A 15,869-nucleotide genomic window follows, 5' to 3' on the forward strand; every position below is an offset into this window, starting at 1 on the left:
TCTCTCTCTCTCTCTCTCTCCCCTTCTCTCTCTCATTCTTGATTACAGCCTTCATATTTCTGATCCTTTATACTGCCATATAAAGTCAAATATTTGGAAGTAAGCTATATATGTGGAGCATTATTATACCAAAGTAGTAAGTAAATTCTGATCTATCACAGGTCATGCCATCCAACCTAAATGTATCACTACAAACAGTAAGTACCTGATAGAACATGACTGGGTAAGGACACGTTTGGTAATGATCTCTGTGTATACATAGATGCATGTGTTTTATGTATTACTTACCCCCCCCACACACACACACAGAGTTCTCAAATAGAGGCTTTGGCAGCAGAATTTTCACTAATATATTTATTGGTTGATAACAGTGGAAAGAGATTTAGACTTGAAGTCAGGAGAGCTGGGTTTGAATCCCAGATCTGAGTCTAACTGGCTAGGACTGTGATTGAGGATAAATGACTGAATCTCTGTGATCCACAGTTTCCTCAACTGTAAAATGAGATAACAATATTTTCCTCTAAAAATTGTGGGCAGAAAGTAATTTATGACATTTAAATTGTGATCTTGAGTTATTCTAATTATTATGATTGTGTTACTAATATGAATGAGACCTGAGATTTTCTAAAGTGAGTTGTTGCTTTCCACTCAACTAATATTTTGATATGCCCACTGTACACAGGATCCTGTCCTAGGAACTAGGGATAGAAAGGATAAAAGACAAATATTCCTTAATCTGAGGAATCTTACATTCTACTGGAGAGGAAAGGATAAAATATTTACACAAGTAAATACAAGTTGAGGAGGAACAGAGTTTGAGAAACTAGGCTTCCTGTAAGTGGTGACCACTAGCTGTGACACAAAGAAAGCTTGAGATTCTAAGAAGCGCAGATGAGGTAGGGCATTTGGAGCATGGAGGATGGCCTGTGCTGAGGGACAGAGATAGGGGTAGAATTCTGAGTCTGAGGAACAGGCAGGAGGCCAATTGAGCTGGAATATAGAGTACATGGCAGAGAATATAGTGAAATAAAATCAAATAGGAAAGCTGGATTCAGATTGTCCAGGACTCTAAATATCAAGTTGAAGGATTGTTACTATGTGCTCAAGGTGATAAGGGATCTGTTCAAGGCTTGAGTGATTATCAAATGATATGGTCAGCTAAGTGCTTTAAGAGGATCATTTTTATAGGTTTTTAGAGGTTAGTTTAGAGGACGTAGAGACTGGACTGTTAATTAAGAGGCTTTTTGTGACAGTCCAAGTGAGAGGAGATGCAAACCTAAGTTAGAGTGGTGGCTGTGTGAGGGAAGGTAAGAGAAGATGTGACATGTGTTGTGGATGTAGAAGTGGCAAGATTTGGCAATTGACTAGATGGGAAAGGGAAGATGAAGAGAAGAGTAGAGATTAGTTCCAGGCTTGCAAATTGGGATACCTAAAAGAATAGTGAGGCCCTGAAGAGAAATAAGAAACTATAGAGATGAGTGGTTTTATATTGAATGTTAGGGATAAGATGAGTTCTCTTTTAGACTTGTTGAGTTTGAAATGCCTTTGGAATATCAAATTACAAATGTCCAACTTATGACAATGTGTGGATTGGAGTTCAAGCCTGGACAGATGGATGGGATTCATTTTTATGGAGATATTAATGGCAGTAGAAACTAATGAGCTCATTGAGAAGGTATAGAAAAAGAAGAGAGAGACTAGAACAGATCTAGATGAAACAGTGTATGATTAGGAGGCTATACCAGGATCATAATCTGCCAAAGCAGGCTGATAAAGAAAGGCTAAATAGGTAGGAGGAATACTAGTCCCAGGAGAGCTAGTATCACAAAAATTCATGAGAAGAAAGTATCCATGAAGAGTAGGTGGTCCACATTGTCACATGCTGCAAGGAGGCCAAGAATCAATCAACAAGTATTTATTAAGCTCCTACTGTTTGCAATCATTTTTCTAAGTGCCAATGTTAACACAAATACAAAGTCTGATACAATCTCTCATCTCAAGGAATTTAAATGAGGATTACAAAAATACTATGATTTAGAAATTAAGAAATTATTGATAACTTTGTAGAGATTAGTTTGAATGGAGTGATGGGGTCAGAAACTCGATTTTAATGGGTTAACAAATGAGTAGGAAGAGAAGAAGTGAACACAACACGGGTAGATTTTTTTTCTCCTGAGAGGTGATTGGGAAAGGGAAAAGATAATAGTATGATAACTTGAAAGGATGTCAGGTTTAAATGGGTTATTTGAAAGGATTGGACAGATCTCAGTCCATTTGTAGAAAGAAGGAAAGAAGCCCATAGGCAAAAATATTAAATATCAGGGTGGAGCCAAGATGGAGGAGTAAAAGCAGTTATTTTCTTGAGCTTTACCCCAAACCTGTCCAAATGCCTGTAAAAAATGTCTCTAAACAAATTCTAGAGCAGCAGAATGCACAAAAAGACAGAGGGAAACAAATTTCCAACCCAAGACAACCTCAAAAGTTGATTGGAAAGGTCTGCTGTGCTGGGCTAGGATACGAACACAGTTCAGCATGGGCGTGTAGGCAAAGATCAGGCCACAGCAAACCTGGAGCAGGTCTCAGAGGACTGAATTAAGGGGATCTGTGGCAGTTCCTGGACTTCTCAACCCACAAACACCAAAGACAACTTAGAAGGTCAGTGGGAAGGGTCTGTTGGACCTTGGTGAGAGAGGAGCTCCATCTGGCCCCAGTCCCGGTGCAACCCCGGGGCGGCAGCTGCTTCTGGAGCTCATGGCCCACAGATGGAGGGGGGATCCAGCAGCTGATCAGAGTGAGATTGCATGGATCTCTTTGCTGGTGCTGAGGCAGGAATCTCTTGCTTTACCCGTACTTGGATCTGGGTCACAGTTCTGGGTGGTGTTTCTGGGGTGAGGAGGAGTGCTGACATGATGGAGCTTGTAGTGGTGGTGGAGAAGGAATCCTCCTCACAGTTCCAAGATAGAAAAGCGTGCTTGTGGTAATTCATAGGTGAGAGCACAGGCCAAGAAAGGAGTAAACACCTTGTTCTTGATCACACTACCTTGGGAGAACTGAAAACTTACAGGTACCTAGAAGTATCTCTGAAAACAGCTGCACAAAACCCCTGAAGTTTGGGACAGTACATTCTCCACACAGGAAGCAGACTCCTACCTTAACAAAGAGTTTAATAGTCAAGTAATTGGCTGGGAATGTGAGCAAACAACACACACAAAGAAAAAACTCAGATCATAGAATCTTACATTGGTGACAAAGAAGATCAAAATATACGCGCAGTAGAAGACAGCAAGGTCAAAGCTCCTACATTCAAAGACTCCAAGAAAAATATGAATTAGTCCCAGGCCATGGAAGAGCTCAAAAAGGATTTTGAGAAGCATGTAAGAGAAGTAGAGGAAAAACTGGATAGAGAAATGAGAGTGATGCAAGAAAATCATGAAAAACAAGTCAACAGCTTGCTAAAAAAGACCCCCCCAAAAAAAACTGAAGAAAAGAACACCTGAAAAAACAGCCTAACTCAAATGTCAAAAGAGGTCCAAAAAGCCAATGAGGAGAAGAATGCCTTAAAAAGAAGAATTGGCCAAATGGAAAAGGAAGTCCAAAAGCTCACTGAAGAAAATACTGCCTTAAAAATTAGAATAGAGTAAATGGGAGCTAATGATTTTATGAGAAATCAAGAAACTATAAAATATTAAATATCAAAAGAGAGTTTTTCAATGAAGTTTAGGGTTGAAATAAGAGGGATGCTAGGTAGAGCAGTGGATAGAGCACCAGCCCTGGATTCAGGAGGACCTGAGTTCAAATCTGGCCTCAGACATATAACACTTGCTAGCTGTGTGACTTAACAAGTCACTTAACCCCATTGCCTAACCAAAAAAAAAAAAAATAAGAGGGATGGGATCAATGGAACAGGTAGAGGAATTGGTTCTGGGGAAAAGAACTAACCCTTTTTCAGAGATTGTTGCAAAGACAATAGAGGATGATACTGAGGAATTTTGAATTGTAGAAGAGGAAAGAAAAGGGAGCTCAGAGAAGCAGCCCTTCTTTTGTCAGAAAAGTAGGATGCAAAGTTCTATCTTGAGAAGGAAGAGTGAAGTAGGAGGTGTTGAAAAATTCACTCAGCACTCTACAAATTTTTGTTTAGTTAAGACATCCTTTCTTTGTGGTCACAAAGAAGTTGTGTTGGACACAAAGAGTTGGACCATAGAAATGAGTATTTACAGTCAAGTTCATATCTGACCTGAATAATATCTCAATATTTTATATACTTTTCTTAGTCAACTTAGAAGAAAAGAAAAGTGAGCTTGGAGTTGGGAGTAATAACATTTTAGGAAAAAAGTAACTTTTAAGATAATTTATTCTATTTGGAACTTACCAAGCACCAACAAATGCAAACATTTCTAGATGGTTTGGTCTTTAAAAGAAATATCTCAGGTATATAAATTGTTGTTGTTTGTCCTTCATTCTCAAAGAGGATCATGACATCAGGGAGGTGATGCCATGACATGCAAGTGAATTTGATTTAAGTGAGGGAGGGCTGTGGAAAGTCACCAGGCTATCCAGGTCCAGTGGCCAGGTACATATCAGGATGACTGGAGATGGTCCCAGAGGCAGTGGAAAACCTTGGCCTTTTAAAATTAAGGTGGTTAGAAAATTTTAAAAAAAATTAAGGTAGTTAGCCAGTCTCAGTGTGGCTGAGGCAAAGCCCATTCAGTGATTAAGGCTAGGCTTAAACAAAATGAGGCAAAGAATGGCCTTTTTAACCTAGTTCAAAAAAAAATCAAACTTGGAGGGGAAGACCCTCAGGATTTCTGACCAAAACAGAAATAATTCCTGTTTACATTCGCTCTAAGTCAACCAGGGGCCAAGCATTGATTAGGTGGGATTTAGCTTTGGACCTATTGTTGACCAGTCAGTGAACCTACTCTGTTTACTCTAAGATATCTTGTGATGTTTCTGAAAGGAAAGAAAGAAACAAAGAAACAAAGGAAGAAAGAAGGAAAGAAAGAAGGAAGAGCTATTCCAGTTGAGTACCCAGTGGGGCAGCTCCAATTACTCACAGGGTTGTTGTTTGTCCTTCATTCTTGAAGAGGACCATGACATCAAGGAGGTGATGACTTTAAAAACCCAAGATACATAGACACACATACACACATACATACATACATACATACATGCATACATACATACACACATAAAATTGTACTTCCCTTTTTCTCTTGTACATTTTGAACATGCTTTATTGCTGTTCTTTCTCTCCACTCATGTCTATCACTACCAACTTAGCTACCTCTCCTGACTTAGAGTGGAAGCCCTCCTTTGAAGGAGCTATGTATGGTCAAGTAGCACACATTAACAGATTGGCCAGGTCTGAAAATACATGTCTCATTCTGAACTTCTGATTCATCACCTTTCTGCCAAGAATGAGTAGGTAATATGTCCTCATAAGTCTTTTGAAGACATGATTTTTCACTATTTTGGTCTAGGTTCTGAGATCTTTCAAAGTGGTTTCCTCTCATGATTATTGTGGTTATTACATAAATTGTTCTTCTAGTTCTACTGAGTTCACTCTCCATTAGTTAATAGAAGTGTTTCTATGTTATCCAAAGCAGTCATGGTCATCACTGCTTATAGCGCAATAAATTGCCACTACTTTCCTATACCAGTTTGCTTTGCTCAGCTATTCTCCAATGGAAAGAAGCAACATATAAATAAGATATAGTTACAATAGGTTGAACAAGTGCTTTCCTTTTTTTTCTAGAAACATCATAGTTTCCCACAGGAAATTTCCCATAGTCCTTCAGGCTAGCAATATCTAGCTAATGATAGCCTTTTTCAGTAATGCCAAATTCTAAGAGCAAAATACAATAAGACTTAGAATCTAGATTCTCTATTCCTCCTCTTTTGTGAGTTTAAAGCACAAGGGTCATCGTGGAAACCAGAACTTTCCTCATAGTCAATTAGCATGAGGTGGATAACATCTTCAGTTGTGGAAGGTAGTCCATTGAGAATTCAGGGATCACAAATCAGATTCTGTTTCTTTGGAAGGAATTAACAATGGTGGTTAGTTGGCAGAACAGCATTTACATGTTTGGATACAGTCTCTGCATTTATTTAAGAAAGGTTCCTATGGTTGGAATTCAACTAACCTCTTCACTCTTAGATGTTTTTTTCACACCTGCACAATGGCAAAACTGGCAAATCATATAGTACTGTTGGTCCATTGAGAAAAATTTGTAGGCAACAAATTTATTCATCTCTGCTTTGCTTGTGGGAAACCTGCCATGGTGCATAGGAGTAAGGTATTAGAGTAAGATCATACAATGGGCATGTAGGAAGCAGTCAGTGAATGTTTCCTGAACATATCAACAGATATATCCAAATCTCAATCCTGTATTCTAACTTAATCTCCTTTTCTTCTGTCTACTAGGCACTCTTTCCAAGACAAATGTCTGACAATAACTGCACTGCTGTGACAGAATTCATTCTTTTGGGGTTAACAGATGATCCAACCCTTCGTGTCATCCTCTTTGTGATATTCCTATGTGTCTACACAGTCACATTACTTGGTAACCTTAGCATAATAATATTGATCAGAAATAGCTCCCAACTTCACATTCCAATGTACCTTTTCCTCAGCCACTTGGCTTTTGTGGATATTGAAATTTCTTCATCTGTCACCCCTCTTATGCTCATGAACTACCTGGAGGACATAACCTTAATCCCTCTGGGAGCATGTATAGCCCAAATGTGTTGGGGAGTCACCTTTGGGACAGCTGAGTGCTTCTTGTTGGCCGTGATGGCCTATGATCGGTACATAGCTATCTGTAGCCCCCTACTCTACTCCACCAACATGTCTGCTAGGGTCTGCACTCTGTTCCTCATCACTTCCTATCTGGGTGGTTGTGTGAATGCTTGGATCTTTACTGGTTGCTTATTGAATCGGTCCTTCTGTGGATCCAATGAGATCAATCACTTTTTTTGTGATTACTCACCACTTTTGAAGCTTTCCTATTCTGAAGGTAATCTTGCTGAAATTCTTCCTGCTGCCTCTGCTGGGTCAGTAATTATGATCACAGTGTTAATTATCACAATCTCTTATGTATACATCCTCTTCTCTGTCTTGAAGATAAACTCTACTAAAGGGAGGTCCAAAGCTTTCTCAACTTGCACCTCCCACCTCACAGCAGTCACTCTGTTCTATGGGACCCTTACTTTAATTTATGTGATGCCTAAGTCTAGTTACTCAACAGATGAGAATAAAGTGATTTCTGTTTTCTACAGTGTAATGATCCCCATGTTCAACCCTTTGATCTACAGTTTAAGGAACAATGAAGTAAAGGGAGCTCTAAGGAACCTGATGAGTAGGAAACATCTTGTTTCATGAATTCAACTGAATACAAGTATTTTTTTTTAATTTTATTATTTATTTTAAACATTCTTTCATTTTCAAATTTTTAGTTTCAAATTCTCTTCCTCACTCCCACTCCTTCCCACACGTACTGAGAAGGCAAGCAATATGATATCAATTATACATTTTAAATCATGCAAAACATATTTCCATATTAGTCATATTTCAAAAAAAAGCAAGAAAAATAAAGGAAGATAAAGAATTGTACTTCAGTTTGTACCCAGAGTTCATCAGTTTTCTCCTTTTTCACCATAAGTCCTTTAAAATTGTCTTGGATTATTGTTCTGATCAGACTAGCCATGTCTTTGACAGTCAATTATCATTACAACATTGCTGCTACTGTGCACAATGATCTCCCAGTTCTTCTTACTTCATTTTGATTTATTTTATATAGTTCTTGCCATGTTTTTATGAAATCACCTCCCTCATCATTTCACAAAGCATAATAGCACTCCATCACAATCATATGCTGCAACTTATTCAGCCGTTTCCTAATTGATGAGCATACCCACAATTTCCAATTCTGTGACAACACAAAAATAGCTGCTATAAATATTTTTGTACATACAGGTCCTTTTCCTTTTTCTTTTTCTTTGATCTCTTTGGTGTACAGACCTCATAGTGGTATCGCTGGGTCAAAGGATATGCACAATTTTATAGCGCTGTGAATATAGTTCCAAATTGTTCTCTAAAATGATTAGATCAGGGAAGCTAGGTGGTGCAGTGGATAGAGCACTGGCCCTGAAGTCAGGAGGACCTGAGTTCAAATCTGACCTCAGACCCAACACTTGACATGTACTAGCTGTGTGACCTTGGGCAAGTCGCTTAACCCCAATTGTCTCACTAAAAATAAAAAAATAAAAATAAAATAAAATGATTATATCAGTTCACTATTCCACTAGCAATTCATTAGTATACATATTGTTCCATCAACCCCTCCAGCATTTGTTATTTTTGATAGGTCTGAGGAGGTACATTAAAGTTGTTTAATCTGCATTTCTCTAATCAAATGTGATTTAAGGCATTTTTTTCATATGACATTAGACAGCTTTGATTTCTTCTTCTGAAAACTATTTATGTCCTGTGACCATTTTTCAATTGAGGAATGACTCTTTTTTTTTTTTTTTTATAAATTCGACTCTGTTCTATACTCAGTATGCATTTGAGAAATGAGGCTTTCATCAAGGAAACTTGCTGTAAAAATTTTTGATCTTACATTGTCTATGGTACCTTCTAGTATAATGTAGTTTCCCTGATTATCTCTTTTACTTAGATCTATTCTTGCTTTTACTTTGTATACTTTAACTGAAGCATATTAGATTCTGCTCTAGCCCTTTATTTTAACTCTATGTGTGTTTCTGTTTCAAATCTGTCTCTTTTAAATAACAAATTATTGAATTTTCGTTTTTATCCATTCTGCTATCCAGTTCCATTTTATGGGGAACTCATGTCATTTACATTCACAGTTATGATTACTAACTGCATATTTCACTTCATCCCATTTTCTTCTCTCTCTCTCTCTCTCTCTCTCTCTCATTCTCCCCCTCAAAACTCTATATTGCTTGTAATCACTGATTCCCTTAATTTATCCTCTCTTCTATCATCCTCATCTCTTTCTCTTATTCCAAAGCTCCCAGGTCAAAAAGAAAATGAGAAAATACTTCAAGCTGCCAGAACAAAACAATTCAAATAATGTGGAACCAGAGTTAGAATCACACAAGATTTAGTGGCTTTAGAGAAGCTAGATGGTGCAGTGGATAGAGGACCGGCCCTGGAGTCAGGAGGACCTGAGTTCAAACCTAGCCTCAGATACTTGACACTTATTAGCTGTGTGACCTTAGACAAGTCCCTTAACCCCATTGCCTAGCCAAAAAAAAAAAAAAGATTTAGTGGCTTCCATGTTAAAGGAGTGGAGGACTTGGAATATGGAATTTTTTAAAGTGAAGGAGCTAGGATTACAACCAAGAATACCCTATATAGAAAAACAGTAATAATCATTCAGGAGGAAAATGGATAGTCAATGAAGTAGAGGACTTCCAAACATTCCTAATGGGAAGATCAGAGCTGAATAGAAAATGTGACAATCAAATGGAAAACTTAAGAGAAACATAAAAAAGTAAACATGAAAGAGAAATCATGAGAGACACAAGAAAGTTAAACTGTTTGCATTCCATTTCTATTTTTCCTGTTAGGTCTAAGATATAAAAGCAGTTTGCCTTGGTAATTGCTTGTAAGATGAAATCTAGGCTCTGTTTTGATCATGGCTTTCAGGTAGTCCAATAATTCTTAAATTATCTCTCCTAGATCTATTTTCTAGGTCAGTTGTTTTTCCTATGAGATATTTCACATTTTCTTCTATTTCTTATTCTTTTAACTTTGTTTTATTGTTTTTCAATGTCTCACGAAGTCATCAGCTTCACTTGCCCAATTCTAATTTTTTAATTAGTTAATTAATTTTAGTAAAGATTTCTCAAATACATTTAAAAATGTATTTAATACTTTGTTTCCCTCAGTTACATGTAAAAACAATTTTTAACATTTGTTTTTAAACCTTTGAATTCCAAATTCTCTCACTTCCTCCCTCCCCACCCTCCTCTCTCATTGAAAAGGCAAGCAATTTGATATAGGGTAGGCAAGTGTAATCATGCAAAACATTTCTATAATAATCAGGTTGTGAAAAAAAACATAGATTAAAAAAAACCCTCAAGAAAAATAAAATAAAAAAGTATACCTCAATCTGTATTCAGACACCATTAGTTCCTTCTCTGGAATGGATAGCATTTTTCACCCTTCAGAGATGTCTTGGATCATAGTCCAATTCTAATTTTCAAGGAATTATTTTCTTTAGTCAAGTATTGTACCTCTTTTTCCAATTAGTCAAATCTGATTTTTAAGGAGTTCTTATCTTTGGTGAATTTTTATATCTCCTTTTTCATTTGGCCAATTCTACTTTTTAAGGAGTTCTTATCTTCAGTGGATTTGTGGACCTCTTTTACCATTTGACCAATTCTGTTTTTCAAGGTGTTATTTCCTTCTGTATTTTTGGTGCCTCTTTTACCAAGCTGTTAATTCTCTTTTCATAATTTTCTTGCATCACTCTCATTTCTTTAACCAATCTTTCCTCCACTTCTCATTTCTTTCTTTAACTTTTCCAGGAAATTGTTGTTGAATTTGTATGCAATTAGCAATTTTTTGAGGCTTTTTTGTAGCTGTTTTCACATTATTGTCTCCTTCTGAATTTATGTGTTGGTGTTCCCTACCACCATAGTAGTTTTATTGTCAATTTCTTTTGTTGTTGTTGTTGTTATTGTTTCCTTATTTTTCCAGATTATTTCTTGACTTTGAATTTTGTGTTAATGTTAGCCTCTGCTCACCTGGGAAGTAGGAGGCATTGTCTAAAGCTTTGGACATTTTTTGTGCTGCTATTTTTAGAGCTACTTCTGGGAGTCTGCCCTTTTGGTGGTTCCAAAGTAGTGTGATTCTGGAAGAGGTGTAGTCACTGCCCTCCTGGTCTCTGCCCTCTCCCAGGGAGTCCCCTGGTCTCCTGCAACTGTAAGCACTTTGTACCTGTGTCCAAGGCCCTTGCTCCCCTGTGAACAACCACCAGGACTCCTCTCCATCCTGGAACTATAATCTAGTACTGCATATGGGCAATAGATTTGCTAGTCAGTGCCAGTTGTGCCCAGTGCCAGCAAAAGTCCCCTATAATCTCTTTCTGAATGGTTGTCTAACTCTCCATACTGTCTCTCAAAGACAGACCTCTCAAAGGTGCTGCTGCTGTGGCCACTGTTACCACTGTGGTATGTATGGGTTCCAGATAGACCTCCACTCTGGTGGCACAGACTTCTCCGGCTGACTTCTTAAGTTTTCTTAGGCTGGAAAAATGTCCCATCTTGACCTTTTGTTGGTTATACCTCTCAAAAATTTGATTTGAGGTATTATTTTAAAATTGTTTGGAGGGGAATGTTGCGATAGTTCAGCTGGAAAGCTGCCCCTAACTTGCCATCTTGGCTCTGCCAATACAAGTATTTATTAAGTACATACTATGTCCTAGGCACTGTGTTAGGCTTAGGGGATACAGTGACAAAAATAAAACAGTCCCAGCCTGTAGAAATCTAATATTCTACTGATGAAATAGTTATGATCAAGTGATACAAATAAATGGGCCTTAGAAAAAGTATATTTTCATTTACTGCATTAAATTTGTGAATTTAAATGTTGATTGCAATGGTCTGAAAATACATGCAATGTTCCACAAACATGGACCTCCCACCTCTGCAAAGGAATAGGGAAAGGTGTCTTTTCATTTCTCTTCTTTGGGTTCATGATTTTTTTTATAATCTTGCAGCATTCATTTTCTATTAATTTATGGGGTTGTTCTTTCCATTACTTTGTTGTAGTCATTTTATGTATTGATTTCTTGGCTCTGCTGTCATCACCCTGTATCAGATTATGTAAATGTTTTCTATGTTTCTGTATTGATGTAATATTCTATCATGTTCATGTGCCACAAATTGTTTCATTCCTTAATCACTGGGTCTCTGCTTTGTTTCCAGTTCTTTGCTACCACAAAAGTGGTGCTATAAATTTTTTTTGTATGCAGTAATTTTCCTTTTATCAATGGCCACCTTTGTGGCATAATAATTGTAAATATGTAAATATTGTAAATATTTGTAAATTTGTAAATATGTAAAAAATTTGTAAATATGTAAAAAATGTAAATAATTGTAAAAATGTATTCTTTTTTCTATGGGATAGCTCTTTCGAAATGGTGAGGAGGGAGAGATACTGGAAGAAATTTAGGTCATGTAAAAACAAAACATATCTATAAAGAATAATTTGAAAAATAAAGATCTTCACAGCCTGTCCCCTTCCTACCTTTTTAGTCTTTCACTTTACTCCCATCCATGTAATTGTACAATCGAGCTACAATACTCCAATACTGGACTATTTAATACTATAAATACTATAATTGGACTATAATACAATAGTCCAATACTGGACTATTTACCTTTCCCCACAAATGACACTTCATTTTGTGTCTTTACATTGTCTATCTTATAGTCCTGAAATACTTTGTTTCTCCACTTCTGCCACTTAGTTTCCCTGCCTTTCTTTCAGAAAGCTCAAATCCTACCTTCTGTCTGAAGCCTTCCAGGCCTTTCAAGCTAATAGTAGCTTCCTCTCTAAGATTACCTTCCATCTACTCTGTCTATATTTTGTATGTGCCTAGTTATTTGTTGTTCATCTTTCATTTTCTAAGAAGACCAGTGACATCACAGGATGATGTCTTGACTTGAGGCAGATGGGATTTAAGTGAGGTAGAATTGCACAAAGTCATTAATCTTGCTCTTTCTTTTTAATATTTTTTTATTTTTCCCTATTATATGTAAAGATATTTTTTAGCATTCATTTTATGAGATTTTGAGTTCTGAATTTTTATCCCTTCCTCCCTCCCCTCCCTTCTTCCTAAAATGGTAAGCAATTAATATAAGTTATATATGTGCAATCATGTAAAATATATTTCCATATTAGTCACAATTGTGAAAGAAGAAACAGATGAAAAGAAAAAAGACATGAAAAAATAAAATGAAAATAGTATGCTTCAATCTGCATTCAGATTCCATCTGTTCTTTCTCTGGATGTAGCATTTTCCATCATGAGTCCTTTGTAATTGTCTTGGATCATTTTCTTGCTAAGAAGAACTAAGTCATTCATATTTGATCATCACACAATGTTGCTGTTACTGTGTACAGTGTTTTTCTAGTTCTGCTTATTTCACTTTGCATCAGTTTGTTCAAGTCTTTCCAGATTTTCTGAAATCTGCTTGCTCATCATTTCTTATTGCACAATAGTATTACGTTGCATGCATTGGAATGCAATGCATGCATGCAACTTGTGCAACCATTCCCCAAGCCTCACTTTTTCTTCCGAGTCATTAAAGACCAGTGACAAGACAAAAGTCTAGATGCCTGTCAATGGCCAGGATGTAGTGCAAATCCTTGACATCTTCAATGTCTGACCAAACTCTAAGCACTCCACAGTGTCTGCTTCAGCTACCATCCTCACCATTGGAACACATTGTTCTTATCCACCTCTTCTGCCAGGGAAAGTCTTCACATGCTTGGAGTAAACATCCCCCAACTGATCAATGGGTTTGATACCTGTTTGTTACTTTTAACCTGGTTTAGTACATCTACTGAGTGGCCATTGTGCAATACTACAGCTTCTTGGAGACACAGGTGAGAATTGGGTGTCAGGTGGGCACCAAAGGTGGATGAACAGCCCTGAAAGGGTTTGGCAAGCCCTCACACCAAAGAAGCTAGCCTTCCCTGAGCACCCCATACACCACATGTAGTTATTTACATGTACCTCTCCCATTTGAATATGAGCTTGTGGCTGACAAGAACTGTTTTTCCCTTTTCTTTGTATTCCAAGTTATAGCATGGAGCCTGGCATATAGTAAGCACTGAAGATCCTTGTTGACTGACCGCCATCTTGGTTATCCTCCTGTGCATGCTTTCCAGATTTTCAATGTTTTTTTCTAAAATGTGGAGGCCAGGACTGAACATAGTATTCCGTATCCTATCTGACTGAGGCAGAATCCAGTGGAATCATCATCTTCTTAGTTAATAATCCTATGTTTCTCTTAATTCAGCCTAAATTTCCATTAGCCCTTCTGGCTGCCATATTGCATAATGATTACCTTTCTAATTGCTTTGCGATCTTCTTTTTTGTAAACTTCTAGTTTAACATATAACTTTGATTTAAATTCTGGATTGCCTATTCTGTGCTGTTGTTCTATGTATTTTACCTTTTAGCCATCATGTAATAATTTGGGCAATAATCACTTCATAGAATAATTTCAAATCTGACAAAACTAGTCCTTCTTTCTCTTTTTTTCTTCATAATATCCTTTTAAATTATTGTGTAGTTCATACAGGCTCTTGGGGTACTTATCCCAACATATACTCACATTGATAAATCAGAGTCCACAGGGTAAGGATAGCTTCTATCAAGGTTCTTGAGGTAGCCTTAAAGGATTATACTGTTTTTTTGTAATGCTATCAGCTTGAACCCTTCTCCCCATTTTGGCATATTCTCCCCAACATCAATTTTCAACACCAATTAATACCTTCCCAATGTCATCATCTGATTCAGTTATTAATTCCTCAATGTCATTCAATAAATTATTGTCAATCACTATTAGAAAGGGATATTTACTAAGAAGACAGAGCACAACCAGAAGTTATAAACTCATCCCTGTGGACCATTAGCATACTCTCCTCTATACCATCTCAGCCTGGGAGAGTGAGCTCAAATCTAAAGCAGTTTCCACAAAGCATTGGCTCTATCAAGTTCACATCCAAATACAGCATAGCCAATGGATAGTCTCTCCTTTGCTTATAGGAGCTGGCATCTTGATTGTGAAATCAATATCTTGAGGGGATGGGTTCTGGGCTCTTCTTAGTTCTCTACTGGTGGTCTGGAATTGGTTGCCCACAAATTCTAGTATCAACTTCTCTTCTGGCCTTTTGAAAGTCATGTGGTCTCAGCCCTCTCTAACAGTCCTTCACCTAAGAACAAATCAGAATAGACACAACATAGGCAGAAGCAACCACAGCCCCATGTGTTCATGGATTCATGTCAACCTGAGTGGAAAGATCAGGTCAATGGCACTGTGTTTTGAATGTTAGGAATTTTCCTTACTGGGGGCTTAGAGAAATTGTGACTAAACATAACTTTTCATCTAAAACAAACTCCCTAAAACTGAAAAGGAAGGACATTTGGGAACTACAAATCAAGTCTGAGGCTTAAACTGGGCTAATTATTGTAATAGATGTTAAATAGAGATGGTGAATGGAGCTTCAGAAGAGAAAATTGATACACTTTTCAAGAGCAATAGTGTTTCCATTATGGTTCCAGAACTAGTAAGTGAAAAGATGGGATGGGATATGGTGGAGGGTATATTTGGTGGAAATGTGGCCTTTGAGGAGATGGACAGATGGCAACGTGAGGCATAGCTGGAGCCAGCTTGATCTGCTTTCATGAAATGTAATGCACTTATTATTGTATAGAGAAATGGAAGCTTCCTAAGTAGAAGAAACATTGTAGTGAGTAGAATTTATTTTTATCATTTTTCTTTAATGTTGAGTTCAGAGTTTTCTTAAAAACCTTTTGTCATTATACATATATAATGTATATATACATATACATATACATATACATATATTATGCTAAAAGTTCAACAATTTTTTTCTCTTTATAATTTGTGGGGGGAAAAAGCCTAAGTGGGCTATGTTTCTACTCCTGAACTCAAACTGTAACAACTATAAGATATTATCTTCTTCTCAAGTAACTCTCAAAATAATTCTTACCAACAATTTTGTGGATGCTGCCCACCATGAGATAACAGTTACATCTCATGGTCAGTATGTTTATTTCATCCTTAGGTTAATTATGA

At 37.2% G+C, this 15,869-nt stretch overlaps 1 protein-coding gene across 1 annotated transcript; it reads left to right on the forward strand.

Moving 5' to 3' along the window:
• The first annotated feature begins 6,442 nt into the window (after positions 1–6,442).
• On the forward strand, positions 6,443–7,381 carry LOC114034060 (olfactory receptor 480-like). The gene has a single exon (XM_027849676.1). The coding sequence runs from the start codon at positions 6,443–6,445 to the stop codon at positions 7,379–7,381; it is 939 nt and encodes a 312-aa protein (XP_027705477.1).
• The last annotated feature ends 8,488 nt before the right edge of the window (positions 7,382–15,869 follow it).

Source organism: Vombatus ursinus, unplaced genomic scaffold (genome assembly GCF_900497805.2).
Source record: "Vombatus ursinus unplaced genomic scaffold, bare-nosed wombat genome assembly UNPS02007855.1, whole genome shotgun sequence".
Taxonomy (NCBI): Eukaryota; Metazoa; Chordata; class Mammalia; order Diprotodontia; family Vombatidae; genus Vombatus; species Vombatus ursinus.